A 22,693-nucleotide genomic window follows, 5' to 3' on the forward strand; every position below is an offset into this window, starting at 1 on the left:
AATGTGAGGAATGTAAATGATCACCTGTCCCTGTATGATGGCCCTCAGGAGCACCAGTACTGCATGACGAGCTTCAGGGGGCTGCTCCGGCTGCGTCAGGTCCTCCACTGCCTTCCAGATGGCCTCCACCGCATGCTGAAACACACACAAACTCACTGAATACACTCACATCAACATAATACGTCTCTATTAAGAACACACTCCCTCAGAGTTTCTGCACGTTGTCACACACGTCAAATTTATAGGTCCCATGAAAAGCTTTGAAATGCGCAATTTTTATTAGATTTGTTTGCTTGCCGTTGCGAAGAACGTTGTAGATATTCCATATAAAGTTGTTTGTGTTTGATTCCTGAAAAGCTTAAAGGCCACAAAAAGAAAGTCTTAAACGAACCAGGCAGTGTAGACTCAGTTAAATAAGTCAGTTCACACACGCATGTCACTCAATCTCCAAACGCAAAACTTCCTTTTCGTACACATAAATTAAGATGCATCGATGCAAAACATAATATTTGTTTGCATTAACATGTTTATGTTTGAATGAGCCTTAAATTTACAGACTCCTTCGTTTGTAGATGTAAAAACGCACATTAATGGAGTGCGTGGATGACAATAATAATAGTGATAATATTATAATATTAATATTGAGACTATTTTCATCCAATAATTTATTAACCTTAGGTGACGCTCATTCCTTAGAAACATTGTGATAAAAGTTTCAGCATTTAACTCACAATTGACTTGACAACTAAATTTTATACCGTCATAAGAGCATTACCTGGACATTAAGTTAGTGTAAAAATAAAGATTTATGCTAATTTTGCAGCTATGCAAGAGTTAAAAAGTTAAGTTTTACCATTTTTTAAACTGTTTAGCCGATTTCCGAGTCTCACGGGAGCACTTTTAGCTTAGCTTAGCATAAATCATTCAATCAGATTAGACCGTTAGCATCTCACTCAAAAAAAAAAAAATCCCCAAAGAGTTTAGATAATTTTCCTATTTAAAGCTTGACTCTTCTGTAGATTCATCTCGTACTAAAACCCACGAACATATGAAATGCTGCCATTTTCAAGGCTGATAAATAGATAGGAACTAAACTCGGCGTAATAATCAAAGAACTTTTTAAACCTACTTTTAAAAAAATCTGTATCTTTAAAACCTAGAAATGTAAATTTAACCTGGAACACAATATTTTTAAGGTCTTAAAATGATGATCCTGAAGCTGTAGACTTAAATCAAACTTTTCAACACCCTCACCTCCTCAAACCTCTTTGTTTTCGCCAATTCACAAACATGATTAACCACCCTGATGCGATGGTTCAGGCTGTACTCTGGCGTGAGCTCCTGAATGAGAGGAAGACAGAGATTATATGAGGAATAATATACAAGTCCATGGAGAAGCATAGAAGATGGTGGAGTATTTCTGACCATCAGGATGTCCAGTGTAATGATGTATTCAGAGGGTTTGTTGTCTGCTTGTTTATGGTGTGGCCTAGTGGGCCCGAGGCCAAAAATGCCCTTAAATTTGTCCCTTAGCGACTCTTTACTGGGCTGTTTATTCATTTTAACAGCAGTGAGAGAGCCTGAAATAGAGAACGAGACATACTTTAGTGCTTCTGATAATCAAGGAGAAAATAAAAGACAAAAATGTGGGGTAAAATCATTTAAACTCTTATATCATAAGTAAATTTCAATTTATTAAATATTATAAGTCTGACAAATGATTTAAAGTATGAAAATTTAGATAAAATATAAATGACAGGTGTTAAAATTGAAAAAATAAAACCGATAACCAGTTAAACATTGCAACTTTAGTCTGCTTTTTCTCTTATTTCTTAAGTTATTTTTAATTTAAATAGTTTGTCAGACTTGTAATGTTTAATAAAGTAAGAATATTGAGATAAAATATAATCGACGGGTGTTGAAATTGAAAAAATAAAACCGATAACCAGTCAAAAATGACAACTTTAGTCTGCTTTTTCACTTATTTCTTAATTTATTTTCAAATTAAACAATTAGTCAGACTTGTAATATTTAATAAAGTATGAATATTTAGATAAATATATAATCGATGGGTGATAAAATAGAAAAATATATTGGTTCAACCAATAATTACTCAAAGAAGATAAGATTTAGTCTAGTTTGCTCTTATTTCATGAGTAATTTTCAATTTATTAAATATTACAAGTCTGATAAATAATTTAAGGTATGAAGACTGAGAGAAAATATAATTGAAGGGTGTTAAAATTGTAAAATATACCAGTCAAACCATTTTAAATTACAAATTTAGTCTACTTTTCTCTTATTTCTTAAGTTATTTTCAATTTGAATAATTTGTCAGACCTGTAATATTTAATAAAGTGTGAATATGGAAATAAAATATAATCGACAGTTGTTAAAAAAATAAAAAAATAAAACCGATAACCAGTCAAAAATTACAACTTTAGTCTACCTTTCTCTCATTTCTTAAGTTATTTTCAATTTAAATAACTTGTCAGACTTGCAATATTTAAAAAACTATAAATATTGAGATAAAATATAATCGACAGGTGTTAAAATAGAAAAATATATCGGTTAAACCGATATCTACTCTAAAAAGATAAGATTTACTCTAGATTGCTCTTATTACACAAGTCATTTACAATTTATCAAATATTACAAGTCTAATAAATTATAAAAAGTATGAAAATTAAAAACAAAATATCATCGACGGGTGTTAAAATTGTAAAATAAAACCAATAATCAGTCAAAAATGACTTTAGTCTACTTTTCAGGTTATTTTCAGGTGAAATCATGTCATACTTGTGATATTTAAATTATCTTCTACCTTTAAAACAAACGAGTGAGTGATCCGACAAAATGTTACTATATTTTAAATGATTGGTTCTACATTTTTCTTTTAAAAAAGTTAAACGCTAGCTGTTGAAGGATATGGGTAAAATATAAAGACTTTAAATGACACTTAAAGGGTATTTTGAGACTGCATTGGTAGTTTTTTATACTCGCACATTCGTTCATTTTTGTCCATATATTGTTTAGCATGCTACTTTTAATATTGGGTTGGAAACTGCATGTAATTATAACTTCAAAACAACATTAGCACTATTTAATAGACTGAGGACTATGTTGTACTGTGATGGTCATTGGCTGCTAATTTGATTTCCCTTTTCAGAACTTGTAAATAATACTTTTCTGAAATGATATTATTAAGGAGGAAGTCCAAATGTGCGAATATAAAACAAACTTTACCTCAATGCTGCACTGCAGTCCTTAAAAGGAGTCTTTAATTATGTCATCTAACGATTCTTGTTATGAATCTTTTTTTGTTTTTGGTCAAAAAAAAAATTTAAACAAGCCACAACTTAATGTATGAAAAACAAAACCTTTATAAATTTTACTTAGGAGACCCTTTTTAAGACCTGCATATTATATTTATATTTATATATATATATATATATATATATATATATATATATATATATATATATATATATATATATATATATATATACACACATACATACATATACATATATATAAAGAGAGAGAGAGAGAGAGAGAGAGAAAGAGATAGATAGATAGATAGATAGATAGATAGATAGATAGATAGATAGATAGATAGATAGATAGATAAATAAATATTTTTTTATATACAGATAATATTCATAATATTTTATTTATAGCATAAAAAGAGTACAACATCTATCTAAATATATTTAATATCGAGTAATATACAACTAGGTTTTAAACCCCTAACCTGATTTCACCAAGTAGGACGTGTTCCTGGATTAATATCTTTGTTGTTCCAATCAGCCAATCAGAATTAAGGGATATGTTTACTGTTAATGTTAAGTTTAGGCTTATGCACTTCTACATGATTGTTGTCTAACTATAATTCCCCTCTGATTTTGGGAATATTTTACAGTTATAATTAAGTTTAGGGGTAGGTAATAGGTATGGATTACATTTTTTAACAAAAATGATGTTGCAGAATCTACATAGATGTTAATCCAGGATCGTATCGTACTTGGCAAAATAATGATGTGCCTTTTAAACAGTAAACATGATACAAATGAATGTATTAAAGGGAGAGTTTAGCTAAAAATAAAAACATACTCACACTCAAGCAGTTCAAAACCTTTAATTCTGTTTAATAAACACAAAAGAAGATATTTTGAAGTATGTAGGAAACCTGTAGCCACTGACATTAGTACTAAGAAAAAAATATGATTTAAACATTCTTCAAAATATCTACTTATGTGCTGCTGAACAGAAAAAAAAAAACACAGCTAGGTCTGAAACAAGTTACTGAGGTAAAAGTTGGTTTTATATTCACACATTCAGACTTTCTCCATAATAATATCATGCCAGAAAATATTATTTGCAAATTCTAAATAGGGAAATCATATTAGCAGCCAATGACTATCTAAGTAAAACAGTCAATTAAATAGAGTTAATGTTGTTTTTAAGTCTCATTTACATGCAATAACAGACCCAATACTCAAATTAGTGTGGTAAACATCATAGGGACTGTGAAATGACTGAATGTGCGAATATAAAACCAACTTTACCCCAATAAACAAGCTTAATGTTAGTAAATGATCACATTAGTGGGTGAACTATCACTTTAAGATTTCTTATGTTATTAAAGAAATAAAATAGTCCTCTAATAGTCTAATAGTAGGCCTCTGGTACAGAAATAAGTAAACAACTTTACACATGTGTTCTGTGACATGTCATTACTGCTTATTAGTAACTCAGATCTGAGAGTTAGGATTGTCAGACCTAAATATCACATAAACAAACTCATTTGCAGCATAAACAATAATATATCGCACTAATGTTTTGCATCTTATGGCAGAAAAACAATGCACAGAAGCCAAACGACTGACACCTCGTGACAGACCAGATCAGCTCAAACACAAAAAGCCTACATTTATAAGTGAACAAGACTAGAAAACGTCACCTAGAAACAAACAAAGCCAATCACGCCGTTTAAATACATGCAGAGCCCTGATATCAAGAAATAAACAAGGTTAAATAAATAAATAACGCAGGATCAGACCATAGACAAGCCAATGCAATAAACAAACAGTGTTATTTACCGTCTGCGAGGGACAGCTGTGAGATGATGATGATATAACGTTAAATATGTGATTCAACTGAGTCGCCCCTGATTTGAACATTTATTTGACAGCGTCCCAGCCAACAAAACTGCCCTGCTCTCACCAGCCCCCTTTACTGCCCTCCGGAAGTCATGCTTAATGCAAAGGCATGCACTTCCTTTAAAAACATGTCTTATGACCGGGTAGAACAGGGAATTGTAGTTCAAAGCTCATCGAAGGCGCGTTCACTTCAGAAGCGCAGGCGTGTTGAGAAACTACAAATGACAGAACTTCGCGAATCAGTTTTCTCGCGCAAACAAGCGACTCAGTGATTCTTCTAAATGATTCATTCAAACCGGTTGTTGCTAGAAGAGATATACAGCTGCTTATTTATAATGTTAATTAAATTACCCATTAATTGTATTTTATTAACGTCTACCCCTACCTTAAAACCTTCAGAGAAATGTAAAAACAGTATTTATACCGAGTGTTATTCATATTATTTATTATATAAACCTTTAAATTGTATTCTATTAACATATTAACGTTGTATTCTATTAAAAATGACACCTTACGGTAATGTAAAAATATTAATTATTGTTGTACACTGTCACAAAATTTGATATACACATAATATTGATAAGTATCCACAGCTGTATCCCCTCTAGACTTTACAATTCAAACCGCTGAGGTGAAAGAACCGATTCAAATGAATGATTCATTCAGGAGTCGGACATCGGTTTTCGAAAGCATGGATTGGGATGTTGTTTTTAGGATTTGTCTTTAAGTAAAACTGAGGTGATATTTGTCACGTAAATTCAGAAAATGTTTAGCTAATGTTGAAGCCAGTCTGGAGTTTACATGTATATGTTTCGTCGTTTGACTGTAAGAATGAACTCTCCATATTTCACATCAGCTGCGTTAGACTCTTCTGCAACCGAGATTATGGGGGAAAGTGCTATAAATAAAGAAGGAATCCGCAGACTGAGATCAAGAATGGCTCAAGGGCTCAGATCTGAAGATGATCCTCCAAAAGTGAAAGCAGAAGCTCAGCAGAAGAGTATTTCAGATGATCCAATGCATGCACACATCCCTACGGGTGAGAAGACATCATTTTCTGTTATTGATTTGTTTTCTATATAATGAATGCATGTATTTCATAGATTTGAAAGACTTATTAAAGTCAGTGTGAAATTAAAATATGCAATGTTGGTTTTGTTATTCTTTAAGTAAACATTTAATCTGTGCAAGCTAATCCACAGAAAAAAAGTTTGTTCTCAAAGTTTGACGATTTGCTTCTTCATTTGGAGTGGTCCTTCTCTGTTGATGTCACGGCTTCAGCCACTTAGCCACGCCCCTCCCACATGATGCCAAAAAAGAAAGCTCCGCCCCAACTCAATAATCCATTGGGAGTGCATCAACATACTGCCACGACATTCTCAACCATGACCCTCTTACCAATAGTTTGCTATGAGGGAATGATGTGCAAAATTAAAGCTCTGACTCCTACTCAATATTCGGTTGAAACTACATCAACTTACTGCCATGATATTCTTAACCACGCCCTCTTACCGTTAGTTTGCTTTGAGGGAATGATGCGCAAAATGAAAGCTCCGCCCCTACTCAATATTCTGTTGGAAGTACATCAACATACTGCCATGGTATTCTCAACCACGTCCCTCTTACCATTAGTTTGCTATGAGGGAATGATGCACAAAATGAAAGCTCCGCCCCTTCTCAATATTTTGTTTGGAAGCACATCAACACACTGCCATGGTATTCTCAACCATGCCTCTCTTACCATTAGTTTGCTATGAGGGAATGATGCACCAAATGAAAGCTCCGCCCCCTACTAAATATTTTGTTGGAAGTACATCAACATACTGCCATGGTATTCTCAACCACGCCCCTCTTACCATTAGTTTGCTATGAGGGAATGATGCACCAAATGAAAGCTCCGCCCACTACTCAAAATTCCATTAGAAGTTCATCAAAATACTGCCACAATATTCTTAACAACGCCCCTCTTAACATTAGTTTGCTATAAGGGAATAAAGTGCTAAATGAAAGCTCCGCCTCCTTCTCAATATTTTGTTGGAAGTACATCAACATACTGCCGCAACATTCTTAACCACGCCCCTCTTACCATTAGTTTGCTTTGAGGGAATGATGCGCAAAAATAAAGCTCCGTCCCCTACGCAATATTCCGTTGAAAGTACATCAATACTGCCACAGTATTCTTAACCACACCCCTCTTACAGTTAGTTTGCAATGAGGGAATTATGCGCAAAAAGAATGCTCCGCCCCTACTCAATATTCTGTTGGAAGCACATTAACATACTGCCACAATAATCTTAACCACGCCCTCTTACCGTTAGCTTGCTATGTGGGAATGATGCGCAAATAAGAAAGCCCCGCCCCCTACTCAATATTTCATTGGAAGTGCATCAACATACTGCCACGGTATTCTCAACCATGCCCCTCTTACCCTTAGTTTGCTGTGAGGGAATGATGTGCAAAAAGAAAGCTCCGCCCCCTATTCAATATTCTGTTGGAAGTACATTAACATACTGCCACGATATTTTTAACCACGCCCCTCTTAACGTTAGTTTGCCTTGAAGGAATGATACTTAAAAAGAAAGCTCCGCCCTCTACTCAGTATTCCGTAGGAAGTACATCAACATTCTGCCACCATATTCTTAACCACGCCCCTCTTACCTTTAGTTTGCTATGAGGGAATGATGCACAAAAAGGAAGCTCCGCCCCCTACTCAATATTCCGGAATTTAATATATACAATTTTTTTACAGATTCTGTGAAATCAAGTTCCTATAACACAACCACAAAAGTAAAAGAAGAACCAGATCAAGCCTTCCTGTCACCTAGAAAACGAGGGCGGAGCCATTTGAAGGTGGAGTATGAGACGGAAGGGGTGGGGCTAAAGAGGGAGCCGTGTGATTGGAGAACGCAGCTGTCATTTATCAGGGAGATGCGGAGCAAACGAGATGCTCCTGTGGACCAAATGGGAGCAGAGAAATGCTACGACACACAGGCCCTACCTGAGGTGAGCGAGAACCAATCACAGATCAGCACAGGTAATCAACAACCAATCAGCTTACCCTTGTCTTTCCTTAGGTGCGACGTTACCAGGTGCTGATTTCTTTAATGCTGTCGAGTCAAACAAAAGATCAGGTGACGGCTGGTGCTATGCAGAGGTTACGTGAGCATGAGCTGAGTGTGGACGGCATCCTGAAGATGGATGACGAGACTTTGGGTAAACTCATCTACCCAGTGGGCTTCTGGAGGGTAAATGACACATATGTATTTAAATCCATGTGTGTGCATAATAGCTATGTTTCCATCCAAATATAGAACATTTACGAATAAAGCAGCACTTCCATCCAAAGTCAAAGAGAACAATATAGTGATTTCCTGAGAAACTGGAGCTAAATATCCGACAGAAAAATGGAGTTTTGTGCAGAAGGAGAAGCAGCTGTGGGCCTTTTCTGATATAATAAATGAGTTGCGCCTCAGAAGATGAAATGTAATGAACGCGCTGTGGTTTTTGGAGGCGTGAGACATTCTTTGGGAGTGCAGACGGATACTCAAGACAGTTTTGGAGGTCAGAATAATATAATAATAATAATACTGAACCACTGTGATGACAGACTTTGGCTGAGGGATTTCAGAAATGAGCAAAACAACATTTTAAATGTTTTTAAATGTGCCCGCTCTCCTGGTTTGTCTATTAAAGTGTCCCATAATTAGTTGGGTGTAACCACAGTAACGCGTTACTGTAATCTAATTACATTTTTGAGGAACGCTGTAATGTAACGAATTGCAGTTTACATTTGTGTAATTTGATTAAAGTTACTTAAGTTGTCGGTGCCAATGGCGTAGTGGAAAGTGCACAGACACATGCACTCTGGTGTTCACGGCGACCTGAGTTCGATTCCCACCTCGAGGTCTTGTGCCGATCCTTTTCCTCTCTCTGCTCCCCACGCTTTCCTGTCAATTCTCTCTACAGTCCTGTCAAATAAAGGTGAAAACCCCTTAAAAATAATTAAAAAAAAAAAAAGTTACTAAAGTCAATGTAATTGCATTACTTAAGTTACAAATATAATATTTAGAAAAAAAAAATCTTTTAAATCACGTTTTCCGCTGCAGCGTTAGTTAATAAGCATGCGCTTTTAAATTGCTGGAGAACGCGAGCTGAAACAGCTGCTGTCAAGAGGAAATACAGACATTACTTTGTTTTTATTGACGTAAAAACAAAAATATTGTTGTGAAAATCAGTCTATGTCCAGACTCTAAAGAACTTTCAACTGCTTTTAACTCGACCAGCAACTTGTTCAAGCCTCGTCACGAAGGAGGGCACCGGCACCCGAAAACACAGCGGCTTAACTCAGCCTAAACAGGCTAAATTGGATTTTTGTGCAGGATCGGGAGTGAAGGTATCTTCTGAATGTGAAGAGAAGTGAAGCTTCTCATGGGGTCGTTCCCATATTGCATCTTTTACGCATGCGCACATATTGGGAGCGCATATTGGGAGCGCATATTGTGCGCGCATTTCCCAGGCGCACCATCAGTTTCATACTTTGTAAGGAATATACACATTTCGGTAGACCAGTTACTTCAGACAAACACAGAACACCCAAACACTGCAGTGCTTTTTCATACTATGGATGTCAGTGGTTACAGGTATCCAGTTTTTTCTTCATGTGCTTCTTGTGTGTTAAAAAAAAAACAGTTTTGGAACAAGTGAAATCTTGGGTGAATCTCTTTTAGCTCTTTTGAATATGTCAATCTGCTGTGATCAACCCATTGTAATGTTTTTCAGTGAATATTAAATTACTGAAAGAGCTGCTTTTTATTTTGTATTTTTATATGTGTATTTAAATGTTTTAAAAGTAACTTCAAAGTAAAGTAATTAGTAATCTGAGTACTTTTTACATTATGTAATTAGCAATGTAATCAGATTACAGTTTTCGAGTAGTAATCAGTAATCTGTACTATCTATTACTTTTTGAAAGTAACTTACCCAACACTGCCCATAATGACCCATTTTTATCATCATATGATCTGTTGAACAAAATCACATGATGCACCTGCTGGAATTTCTTCAATAAATGTCTTTCCATCATAGTTATCCAGGTTATTTTTTCTTATCGAATGAAAAATGTTATCCTACTCGTACGTTTTTATGTACATTTAAGAAATGTGTACACATCCTGGCATTTCTATTAAGCATTTTCATGCAATATTTAAAAAAATAGGTGGATAGAAACATGGCTAATCAGAAATGTTACTTTCATTTCAGACAAAGGTGAAGTACATCAAACAGGCCACGGCTCTGATCCAGCAGGAGTTCGGTGGAGACATCCCTAATTCTGTAGAGGGTCTGATACGTCTACCGGGCGTTGGCCCTAAGATGGCCCACCTGGCCATGGACATCGCCTGGAACCAGGTTTCAGGCATCGGTAAGCAGGAAGTTAACTTAACTTAGGTATCTTTGTGTTTTGTATTCGCAACAAGCAAAGGCGTAGTTTGATGACGGCATGACTGAGTGTGGAATCATGGGAGTTGTAGTCTTCATCATTCTACAGGACTCCTCCTGAAATCGTGTTGATGGATGAATAAAGTATTCAACATATATTATCATGGTAGTATGAAGCAGAGTAAAGCTGAAAGCCATGGTAGTGAAACAAGAGAAACGCTGAAGGTCTTGTTAAATTAAAATAAAGTTTTTTAGATGTTAGAATCAGTCTGTTAGGACATCTATATGCTAGTGTGCCCTAAAACAGTGACAAAAGTCATGCTTAGAAGATATAAAAAGCTTGCAGTTTGTCACTTCAGCCTAAATGGATCAGCGATTTTTATTTATTTATTTTTTCAGGTCACCTCATACTTCAGTTTTTCATCAAATCTTCTGACCAATCAAATGCTCTCTAGTGTCTAACATGCCCTGCCCCTTTCTTCTGATTTGCCTTCATTTAATGTGTTTAAGCTCAACCACTCTCACTGGTGTGATAAAAGAAAATGCTATTGGCTGTTTTTATAAAAGGGGCTACTCTATGCCCCGCCCTCTTTTCATTTTTCAGTTGAGATGACTTCAAACATTGAATAAACAAATGCACATTTCAAAGCACTTCATGCGACCTCTAAGTTGTTCTCTGAGTTTGTGTGTGTGTGTGTGTGTGTGTGCGTGTGTGTGTGTGTGTGTGTGTGTGCGTGTGTGTGTGTGTGTGTGTGTGTGTGTAGGTGTTGACACCCACGTGCACCGAATTTCAAACCGCCTCGGATGGACCAAGAAGGAGACCAAGACACCAGAGGAGACACGGCGAGCTCTAGAGGAGTGGTTGCCACGGTAACCTCTATTCTCGCTCCTGTTAATGCTAACGTTCATCTTTACAAATCGACATCGAAACTATTTCATTTCATGTCTTGCAGAGATCTGTGGAGCGAGATCAACTGGCTGCTGGTGGGCTTCGGGCAGCAGGTGTGTTTACCTGTTGGACCGTTGTGCTCCATGTGTTTAAACCAGCACACCTGTCCCTCCGCACACCAGCCATCTCCTAGGAAGAAGATCAAGTCCAGCCCTGCAAAACCCAACAACAAGCTAGCATCTCCGACAGCACTGGTTAAAGAGGAACCAGAGGACACATCTCCCAATAGAGTTTCATCTCAGAAGAGGAACAACGCTGGCCAACAGGTGGAGCTGTGCTATATGACAATATCCAGTTGAAGTCAGAATTATTAGCCCTCCTGTATATTTTTCCACAATTTCTGTTTAACGGAGAGAAGATTTTTCCAACACATTTCTAAACATAATAGTTTTAATAACTCATTTTATCTTTGCCATGATGACAGTAAATTATATTTGACTAGATATTTTTCTAGACACTAGTATTCAGCTTAAAGTGACATTAAAAGCTTAACTAGGTTTATTAGGTTAAGGTTAGGGTAATTAGGCAAGATTTATTTGGTATTATTTATAGGCGGCTATTATTTGGTACTTTGGTCATTTATTTCACTAATTTGGCAGCCGTAAAACGTCATTAGGGAAACAGTTTGAATTTCCGCTTAGTAACAAACCATTAGTGTTCCATTTGGGATGACACTACATTCATATACCTTGCTGATGAGTGTGTAAGTGCATAAGTACATAATGCATAGTGTATAGTGCGCCATTTGGAACGCAACTAAACACGCCCGTGAATGCAGGAGAAAGTGAAGATGCTCCTGACGAGGCGAAGTCTCGTTATTATTCCCAACTGTATTAGTTTAAATAAACAAATAACTAATAAATACACCATTAGTGGACTGTTGTCATCTTAATTGTCTCTGTTGTAATCTTAGCATGCTACATCTGTTGTGTGAACATCGGTCTGGCACCCCACCTCATACCGCACTTCGGGTTCAGAAGACGGATGTAAATGTTGTACAACCGTTTAAAAAGACACTGAAAAAAACATTTTCAGTCCATAATATTGTAGTAATATTACTGTAAACTACTTAGTAACGACAGTCATTTCACTAAGTAATGTCTTCAAAAACTGAAAGAGTACTGTTGACAATCTAACTTTGCTATCCACATATTGTAGTAATATTACTGTAAACTTAGTAACTAAATAATTTTGACTAAAGCATGTCTTCAAAAACTGAAAGAGAACTGCTAATGATACTAGGAGGCTAATAATATTGACCTTAACATTATTTTTAATTTTTTTATTAAAACTGCTTTTATTGAAGCCGAAATAAAACAAATAAGACTTTCTCAAGAAGAAAAAATATTGTAGCAAATACTGTGCGAAATTCCTTGCTCTGTTAAACATCACTTGCAAAATATAAAATAAATAAATAAATAAATTCACAGGAGGGCGAATAATTGTGACTTCAACTGTATGTTTGTGTATGTTAATTATTATATTTTCATCTATTAATTAACAGATTTTACAGAAAAGCTACGTTATCACCTTTCATCAGAGTTATCCTAAAACTATTGAACAACACGCATTCTTGTCTGAACTTTTACTGATTCACTTCAAAATGTTGACTACTGTGTATTATCAAAATATGAGATGACTTATATCGTGATGTATGATTTTTTTTTTCATCATATCACCTAGCTCAACCAACAGGATGTGTCGACATCAAGAGAAGAAACTCCATCTCTTGCCAGAAACAGGAGGAAGGGGAGAGCAGGAGCACCACCATCAGGACAGACTCACAGACCTGCACCTTCACACCGGACACAAACAACAGCAGATTAGTGGATTAGCTTTGTAGATTTGCTTATTAATAAATTGTAACTAAATTGAAAGTATAAATTGTCAGTGTTTTACTATGCATACTATTAAAAGCCTAAAGTGACTCTTATTATTCATTATTTTTATTCTATTTTTCTTTAGGTTTTCTACACATAGTGAATAATGCAGACAGCACATCCCACAATGCACTGCACACAACCTGTTATTGAATTCTGTGAAATTCTTTTTAAATATTTGCCAAAGTGATCATGAACATTTTTTTATAATAGGAAGTATTTCCTATTATATTTTCATCTGGAGAAAGTTTTATTTCTTTCCTGTTCCTTGGCTGGAATAAAAAATATATATAAAAACAAAAACAAAATTTAAAGACTAAGGTCAAGAAATTATCATTCATTCATTTTCCTTCGGCTTAGTCCCTTTATTCATCAGGGGTCACCACAGCAGAATGAACCGCCAACTTATCCAGCATATGTTTTACACAGTGGATGCTCTTCCAGCTGCAACCCAGTACTGGGAAACACCCATACACACTTATTCTCACACATACACTACGACCAATTTAGCTTATTCAATTCACCTATAGCGTATGTGTTTCGACTGTGGGGGAAACCGGAGCACCAGAAGGAAACTCACGCCAACACGGGGAGAACATGTAAACTGCCAACTGGTCCAGCCGGAACTCAAACCAGCAACCTTCTTGCTGCGAGGAGACAGTGCTAACCACTAAGCCAACATGTCACTCCATTAAGAAATTATTAATTATTATTTATTCAATAAACCACTGTTGTTGACTTGCCTAGTTAACCTAATTAACCTAGTTAAGCCTTTAAATTGCACTTGATTATTAGTGTCTTGCAAAAAAACTATTAAAATATTATGTACTATCATCATTATGTTTAAAAATATGTTGAAAGCTTATCACTCCATTAAACAACACTTAAAAATATAATCACAGTACATTAGCAATTATCATGCATTTACCAGCCACTTTATTAGGAACATGCATTTAACTGTTAATGCAAATATCTAATCAGCCCAATAGCAACGGTGTGATGTTATCACAATAATATTAACTAAAATGTTCCCAGAAGCTTGTTGAATCTAATGGACAAAGAGTTAAAGGGACAGTTCGCCCAAAGATGAACATTTCATCACCATTTACTCAGTTTGAAACTTTCACAAGATGATATATTCTGAAGAGTGTTGGGAAAAAGCAGCCTTTGACATCAATAATAAGACCAAAAATAAATACTATTGAAGTCAATGGCTGTTCTTTTTACATTATTCAGTAAATATCCTCATTTGAGTTCAACAGAAAAAAAGAAACAGTTTTGGAACAAGTGTTCAAATAAATGATGGCAGAATTTTCACTGTCCCTTTTACTGTCAGAACTGTCCCCTTAAGGCAGTTCTGAGCTCGGTCAAAATAAGGCCAGCGAAAGTATTATGCGTAAACAATGAGAAATATATTCAGGATTCAGCATTTATTTATAACTGAAATATTTTGTAACCAGGATGTGATTTACAGGGGGGTTTGTGGGGTATTGATACCCCTAATTAACGCTTGATCCCCCCTGAAGAACATCATAACTAGATGAATGGGGGTTCAGCCCTTTGATAGTAAGAAATAGCTTTCTCTAATCTCTGATATATATATTAAATATTAATAATTAAAAATGTATTATATAAATATACATTTGATCCCCCTATAATGGTTTATACCATTGTGATTAAATGCTAGGAAAAATATCATTCAACAGTCTGAAATTGGCAGTTCTAAAGCACTGATTTCATATTCACGAAACACGTTTCTTGTAAAATTGGTGTTTATATTTGAATGTAGACTAAAAAAAGAAAAAATAAATACATCATTTGCATAGTTTGACCTACAGTAACCTCTAAAATAATCAATAAATATCCCTCAAAACGTATATATTATTAATAAATTAGATGTAATTCAAATGCATTCATAAATTTGATTCACTGAAGTATGTATTATCAAACTGCTACCGAAAAAAATCAATGTATAATTCGCACACTGTAACGTTATAAATGTATCTACCTTCACTTATGATCCTTTGCAAAGTCATGATTTAGTTGTTTGTTATCAACACTAGAGGGCAGAACGGCCAAAAATAAAAGAGTAATTACTTCACACATCAAATCTGTGTTTACACATACACTCCAACACAGTTACACAAGTAAACATGAGAAAATCAAAACATATTTCCTAGCTGAATGTTTTATGGTAGTGTTGCAGATCTGCAAGTGAGTGTGTGGGCGAGTTTTAAATGCAGTGGGCGAATAAGCCTTATACAGCAGCTGATGCTCCCTCCAGGTCAGTTATGAGTCTGTTATTCACTCAGTGTGGGCAACATGAGCTGATCCCAGATCTGTCCATAAAGCACGTGAGGAGGAAGAGTTCCGCATGGATATCTGTGGCTCTGACTTATCCAACATCTGATCTCTCCAATCCTCTCTCTCTTTCTCACACACACACACACTTTTCTGTCGCTCTCATCCTCCTCCACCTGTTTCGCACTCAAACTCGCAAACTGATGAGTTCCAGGCTCAGACATTTACTCAGAAACACATTTTTGATGATTGTTGATTTAACATATAAGCCAACTTCGGATCAGAAAAACGCATCATTTTATCAGTGTGAACGCTTGAGGGATGCGTGACGGAAACCGTTCTGGAGGAACGTCTACTGATAAACTTACTGGACTGTAAACGGGATGAAGAGCGTCATTTTGTGGACGACACACTCGAGTAAACATAATTTTTTGTTAACACAAATTGAAGAAAACCTCTTTTTAAGAAGCTGGGTTATCTGAACGCGTGTATTACGGTTAAATTAATGTCGTTATTTTGATTTTTCAAAATTAATTCAAATTTTGATGTTCAGTCAGGACCGTTTGGACGTTACATTTCTCATTGTATGGTCATTTTCTCAATATTAAATGACTAAGAAGCGACTGCAGACTCAGCATGTGGAATAAAGCGTTCTTTAAAACGTGAATAAAATTATTATAGACTATATTTGAGTTGTTATTGAACATGGCGAACACACTGGAGAGAGAAATTCTGGAGCGGGAGCTGCGTCCGCGGCTGTGTTACTTAACGAAAGGAGATCGCGGTTACGGATTTCATCTTCACGGTGAACGGAACAGAGGAGCGCAGTATATCCGCAAAATCGAGCCGGGTTCCCCAGCCGACCTGTCCGGTCTCAGGTCTGGTGACCGGGTGGTGGAGGTGAACGGAGAAAACGTGGAGGGAGAGACCCATCACCAGGTAAGGGGAGAGGAGAACCTGTTGGACCACTTCACCTGCTGCAGGGACGTGTCACAAACTCTAACGAGCTGCCTAACAAGACAACGTTTTCGACCATCATACTATATGATTCATTTAAACTTTGCAAAATCGTCTTCTGATCCGGATAGTTCACCTAAAAAATGAAAATCGTCTCACCCTCATGTCTTTTCAAAACGTTTATGAGTTTCTTAATTTCTTCTGAAAACATGCAACCATTGAAACCGGTTACAAGTCTCCATCTTTTATCATATTATCTTCTCTTGTGATCAACAGATTAAAGTCAAACACCGTTGAAACAAGTGAAGGGCGAGTAAATTATGACAGAATTTTCATTTTTGGAGGGAACTATTCTTTTAAATGTTTTTCACACGCAGGCATTGTACCCTTGTTTATGCTATCTAGGTAGGGATCTGACTATGTTTTGAGACAGCCTCAGAGTCAGCAAGTGTGCTGTATTCCACAGAGGTGACAATGTTAATGTATATTTGTTCAAGATTGTATCCTTGTGTGCTGATGTTAAGAAAACACTGCAGTCTCGACTCCAACGAAACTTCCCCTCCACCCTTACAAACATTTACTATGGTAACTATAGTTACTAAACAATTTCAAATAATTTGGGACCCACCTAAAACAGAGAAATTTGTTTTACATATTGTATTTATCTAATATTTATTATTTATTCTCCAAGTAAAAGTGGTGACACCACCATGGTATAGTACATGTAAAGTCTAAAAGGACTAATAGTATTGAATGACATGCCCCATGGCATTATATGATGTAAGTCCTTAAAGGGACATCCTGATTAGAAAAGAAGGGGAAAATGACACTTCAGTGCTTTTGCTTCAAAGTCTCTTTTAAGGATATCTGGTCTAGTTTAAGGATATATTCTAATTCTGAATTTGCTTACTAAACTTTGGTCTTCAAACTTCATAAAATGTTTTTTCTCAAGACACTTTTTGGTTGCTCACAGAAAAAGTAGAATTCATTGGAGAAACCTCAGATGTTCTCACATTACATATTGCGTTACCACAAGAAGTCTTACATTCCCTCAGAAAACTCTCAAAATGTCAGCATCAGTAGCCTAGTGGTACTGTGCGCTGAAATATAGCACCAACGTGCTCATGGCAAGTTCGATTCCCCTCTCTCTGCTCCCAATCTGAATTCTCTACTGTCCTGTCATAATAAAGGTGAAAACGCCTAAAAATAACTATATAAAAAAAAGAAAACTCTTAAGATTTTATGCAAAACGTATGCATTTGTCAGAGAAACGATTACTTTAAATTCTGTAGTCTTCATGTAAAACTTGAGCTTTCAAAATGTTTGTATTTTCCAGAAAAACTGCAAAAATTGCACTCCTGTAAAAAATGTTTGTATGCTACTGAGAAGCATTGTTTCTTGCAAAACTATTGCATTCACTTGAAAAATGTTTGCAATTCCCTTAATTTCCCGTAAAAATTTGAGATTTCCTGCAACAATTTTTGTTCCTCTGACAAAATTTTAAGTGTGGTTTATTTATAAACTAATTTCGAGAGGATCACATGCTTATGATCATCACGGCTGGCTCCTCATTAGCTCCGTAATCTGACCCATTAGATGATTACGGAAGCATTATAAATAACCAGAGTTTTTCACTCCAGTTATCTTCGTCTTGAAGCTTCCCCCCCTTCCACCCCTACTTCCTCCCCCTTTTTCCGATAGGGCGACACGGTGGCCCAGTGGCTAGCACTGTCGCCTCACAGCAAGAACACCGCTGGTCCAACCTCCTATCGCGCTGGTTGGTGTTTCTGTGCGGAGTTTACATGTTCTCCCCGTGTTCGCGTGGGTTTCCTCCGGGTCCCCCGGTTTCCTCCCACCGTCCAAAAACAAACAATAGCCAATCGACTAAACCAAATTATCACCGAGAACAACACTAGTTTACACTTCTCACGCGGTGACAAGCAGGGGAGTCCTCGAGACCTACCTGAGCTCGAACTCTGCTCTCGCCCTTCCAACGGGAGGGAGCCCCGGGCTCGAGGATATTACGAGCTCAGGGCTCTCTCCCGGGACAGCATGCCAAATACGCTATATTGATTATCAGCTAAGTGTGAACTCTTGAAATATATATATATTTTTTTGTTATTCGTTATTTGTCGGTATTATTCATATTTTTCATTATTCATTCATTTTCTTTTCAGCCTAGTCCCTTAATTAATCTGGGGTCGCCACAGCGGAATGAACCACCAACTTATCCAGCATATGTTTTACGCAGCGGATGCCCTTCCAGCCGCAACCCATCACTGGGAAACATCCATACACACTCATTATTACACATACACTACAGTTCATTTTAACATACCCAATTGACCTGTACCACAGGTTTTTGGACTTGTGGGGGAAACCGGAGCACCGGAGGAAACCCACGCAAACACGGGGAGAACATGCAAACTCCACACAGAAACGCCAACTGACCCAGCCGAGGCTCAAACCAGCGACCTTGTTGCTGTGAGGCAAACGTGCTAGCAACTGCGCCACCGCGTCACCCCTTTCATTATTTAATTTTATTTAAAAAATTATAACATTACTGCATCTTCCTGATTGAGTTGAATGATTTAAATGCTATAAATGTAGTGAAATATATAAATTTGAGTGTTTTTGAACACAATATAAAATGAAATGTCTATCATTTCATATTATGCTCTAGTGTTTATATTGGGGTGTCACAAAATACATAGTTTACATGAATATTTTACACACTATTACGTGGATGCAGACAGAAATACCGCATCGAGAGAAAGCTGTGACCATGAACGTTCAATGTTTACATTTATTTAGCGATATTTTATGTTGAACCTGTAATCATTTGTTTTTGAAAAGTGTTTTATAATCCTTTACTCTTCATTTGATTAATCAAACATTTGCCCTGAAGATATAAATAAAGTGAGAAATATGATCACATATGAATAAGTAGATTTTTGTTTATACACTTTAAAAGGAAAAAAGCATACATGTGGCCAAAATATATAAACTATTAACTGATTGAATTTTCAAAAATGGTACTGTATCATGATATTTATCGTTATCAAGAATTTTAATTACTTAGATAGTGGCTCAGTGGTTAGCAATGTCACTTCACAGCAAGAAGGTCACTGGTTCGAGTCCTGGCTGGGTCAGTATTTCTGTGTGGAGTTTGCATGCTCTCCCTGTGTTAGCGTGGGCTTCCTCTGGGTGCTCCGGTTTCCCCCACAGTCCAAACACATGCGCTATAGGGAAATTGAATAAACTAAATTGGCCGTAGTGTTTGAGTGTGAATGTGAGAGTGTATGTGAGTACTGCAGCTGGAAGAGCATCCACTGCGTAAAACAGATGCTGGAATAGCTGGTGGTTCATTCTGCTGTGGCGACCCCATAATTCAATTCAATTCACCTTTATTTGTATAGCGCTTTTACAATGTATAAGGGACTAAACCGAAGGAAAGTGAATGAATAAATTATATGAGATTATGAGGAACCTGTAGTTTCATCTGCAAAACTATCACACTCTCCTAAAATACTTTGTATATTTTGCATAATTATTCCTCCCATCTTTTTTTTTTTTTTTGCATCTTGATGTGTCATGCGGAGCTCTGTAATACAACACTCAAAGTACATCACCATACTGCGTTTATTCACTCACAGTAGCATATCCAGAAAGCTGGGCAGTGTGTGGTCAGTTTTAGTAAGCATTTCTCTTTGTGTGTGTGTCAGGTTGTTCAGAGGGTTCTGGAGGTGGAGCACCGCACCCGGCTGCTGGTGGTGGACAGGGTCACAGATGAGTTCCTAAAGTTTCACGGTCTGCCGTGCACAGAGGAGAGGGCGATGGAGATGGGCTCTCTGTCATCTCGCTCCTCTGCGGCGTCTTCTCCTCGAGGTCCTGCAACACCTCCTCCATACAGCAGACAGAGCTCAGAGGCCATCTTCATTAACAAGGTGAGGCCGGCTCGACGATATGACAAATATCTCATATAGAATATCTCATACAGACAGAAGTGGAACTGAGCCATGAGATGCTCGCTGGTTTTAGGTTTTGTGAATGTATTTACTTTGTGGACAATGGTGTCTCTTTCTCTGTTTATGTTCTTCTTTCTCTATGAGAGGAAGTCTAGGAGGAAATCCAGTCCAGAAAGGAGGAGCTCTGTGCTATATTTAGATCATACTGTATGAAGATTAGTGTTGAGAATCTAGAATGGCTCTCTAATCAGTACATTATTGTGATATAATTAAATATTGCATCAAAAATAATAAATAACCTACACATCTTTTTAGTGCATTGTACTGTGTGTGCACACAAATACAACGCATTATACAGTGAATTATATTAAAGTGCAATTTGTTTATGTGTTAAATATAGTATATATATTTCATCCATTTTGGAAGAGGGACACTTTAGATTCTAGAGAGCATTTGATTCGTCAGAAAACCTGACAAGGATTTGAAGTGCAGAGTGATGTCATCAAAATAGCTGAATTCTTTTTGGAGGAAGACTGTAGATTTTAAATGCATATTGTGAATATTTTCATTGTTCCGGTGTGCACGTCTGCATCTCATGACTTCCAGTCACCTCGCTGTATAGTGCTCTGTGTGTCCCTTGATAGAAGCTAGTCAAATTAGGCGTGTGAACACGAACATGTAACATGACATTGTTGAAAACTAAAACTATGCAAAGCAGGGTTATTAATAACTAACTGTAAATACATATTTTTGTTACTTGAAGTAAAAAATCTCTATATATAACCTTTTAAGCTAGTTCCCAAGGCAACATTTGTTATTTAGGTTCAATTTAGCCTAATAGAGTTACTAAACTAATGGGATTGAATAAAAAATATAATAAAAATAAACATTCATTCATTCATTTTCCTTCACCTTAGTCCCTTATTTATGAGGGGTCACCACAGCTGAATGAACCGCCAACTATTCCAGCATATGTGTTACCTCCAGCTGCAACCCAGTTCTGGGAAAACCCTTACACACTAATTCTTACACACACTCATACACTACGGCCAATTTAGTTTATTCAATTCATCTATAGCACATGAATTTGGACTTTGGAGGAGCACCCGAAGGAAACCCGGGGAGAACATGCAAACTCCACATAGAAACTGACCCAGCAGGGACTCGAACCAGCGACGGTCTTGCTGTGAGGCCAAAGTGCTAACAACTAAGCCACCATGCCCCCCTAAAAATAAACATAAAAAATCACAACATTAGTAAAACTAATGGTTTACCTTTACTAAAATAATAAAAAGTATATAATCATTTTAAAATATTAACAGAAAATATAGTTTACCATTCATTTTACGATATCACTGATGCAACACGAAGCAACCATTAGAACCAGACTAAATAATAACAACCATAGTGTGTGGTTTATTACTAGGAGTAAACTATGCAAATGTCAGTTGATTGTTAATAATTATGCATATTGTTATGATATGTGCAGATTAGGATTACTGTAATACAATTAATATTTAATGTTGAGAACTATCAGGAGCCAGTTTCATACACTTTTACACCTCCGTTCATTAACTTCCATTAAACAAATGTTAAAACTCTGTTTAGTCAATGTACAGTTGAAGTCAGAATTATTAGCCCACCTTTACATTTTTTTCTTTTATATATTTCCCAAATGATGTTTAACACAGCAAGGAAATTTTCACAGTATGTCTGATAATATTTTTTTCTTCTGAAGAAAGTCTTATTTGTTTTATTTCGGCTAGAATAAAAGCAGTTTTTAATTTTTTGTGAACCATTTTAAGGTCAAATTTATTAGCCCCTTTAAGCTCTTTTTTTTCCGAAGGTTTACAAAACAAACCATCGTTAGACAATAACTTGCTTAATTACCCTAACCGGCCTAGTTAACCTAATTAACCTAGTTAAGCCTTTAAATGTCACTTTAAGCTGTAGAGAAGTGTCTTGAAAAATATCTAGTCAAATATTATTTACTGTCATCATGGCAAAGATAAATCAGTTATTAGAAATGATTTATTAAAA

At 36.3% G+C, this 22,693-nt stretch overlaps 3 protein-coding genes across 4 annotated transcripts in view; 2 read left to right on the forward strand and 1 right to left on the reverse strand.

Annotated features, from left to right (window-relative positions):
* tsc2 (TSC complex subunit 2) overlaps positions 1 to 5,246 on the reverse strand; it is an 86,970-nt gene extending 81,724 nt beyond the window's left edge. The window contains 4 exon segments of the mRNA XM_056456425.1: positions 25 to 135; positions 1,255 to 1,341; positions 1,426 to 1,580; positions 5,103 to 5,246. Of these exon segments, the coding sequence (XP_056312400.1) occupies positions 25 to 135; positions 1,255 to 1,341; positions 1,426 to 1,560 (333 nt within the window). The 5' untranslated portion in view covers positions 1,561 to 1,580; positions 5,103 to 5,246.
* A 579-nt stretch (positions 5,247 to 5,825) lies between these two features.
* Positions 5,826 to 13,469, forward strand: nthl1 (nth-like DNA glycosylase 1). 2 transcript variants are annotated; one of them, XM_056462029.1, is made up of 8 exons: positions 5,826 to 5,900; positions 6,019 to 6,201; positions 7,912 to 8,165; positions 8,237 to 8,407; positions 10,422 to 10,581; positions 11,363 to 11,468; positions 11,552 to 11,813; positions 13,231 to 13,469. In XM_056462029.1, the coding sequence occupies exons 2-8, from the start codon at positions 6,048 to 6,050 to the stop codon at positions 13,372 to 13,374; spliced, it is 1,251 nt and encodes a 416-aa protein (XP_056318004.1). In that variant the 5' UTR covers positions 5,826 to 5,900; positions 6,019 to 6,047; the 3' UTR covers positions 13,375 to 13,469. The 2 variants fall into 2 exon arrangements, with proteins under 2 accessions (XP_056318004.1, XP_056317921.1); XM_056461946.1 differs by having other exon boundaries at positions 5,828 to 6,201.
* A 2,372-nt stretch (positions 13,470 to 15,841) lies between these two features.
* The window catches only part of LOC130223824 (uncharacterized), a 40,631-nt gene continuing 33,779 nt past the window's right edge, over positions 15,842 to 22,693 (forward strand). The window contains exons 1-2 of the mRNA XM_056456426.1: positions 15,842 to 16,667; positions 20,411 to 20,632. Coding sequence (XP_056312401.1) covers positions 16,434 to 16,667; positions 20,411 to 20,632 — 456 coding nt within the window. The 5' untranslated portion in view covers positions 15,842 to 16,433. The remainder of the gene's footprint in view (positions 16,668 to 20,410; positions 20,633 to 22,693) is intronic.

This window comes from Danio aesculapii, chromosome 1, assembly GCF_903798145.1.
Source record: "Danio aesculapii chromosome 1, fDanAes4.1, whole genome shotgun sequence".
NCBI classification, from domain to species: Eukaryota; Metazoa; Chordata; class Actinopteri; order Cypriniformes; family Danionidae; genus Danio; species Danio aesculapii.

What these genes read in the sequence shown, in the direction of transcription:
- nthl1 (XM_056461946.1), top strand. Translation starts at nt 5,964, where the DNA reads ATGTATATGTTTCGTCGTTTGACTGTAAGAATGAACTCTCCATATTTC. An exon ending in GAACCAGGTTTCAGGCATCG is followed by an intron (nt 10,582 to 11,362) that starts GTAAGCAGGAAG and finishes GTGTGTGTGTAG; the next exon opens with GTGTTGACACCCACGTGCAC. An exon ending in GGAACAACGCTGGCCAACAG is followed by an intron (nt 11,814 to 13,230) that starts GTGGAGCTGTGC and finishes CATATCACCTAG; the next exon opens with CTCAACCAACAGGATGTGTC.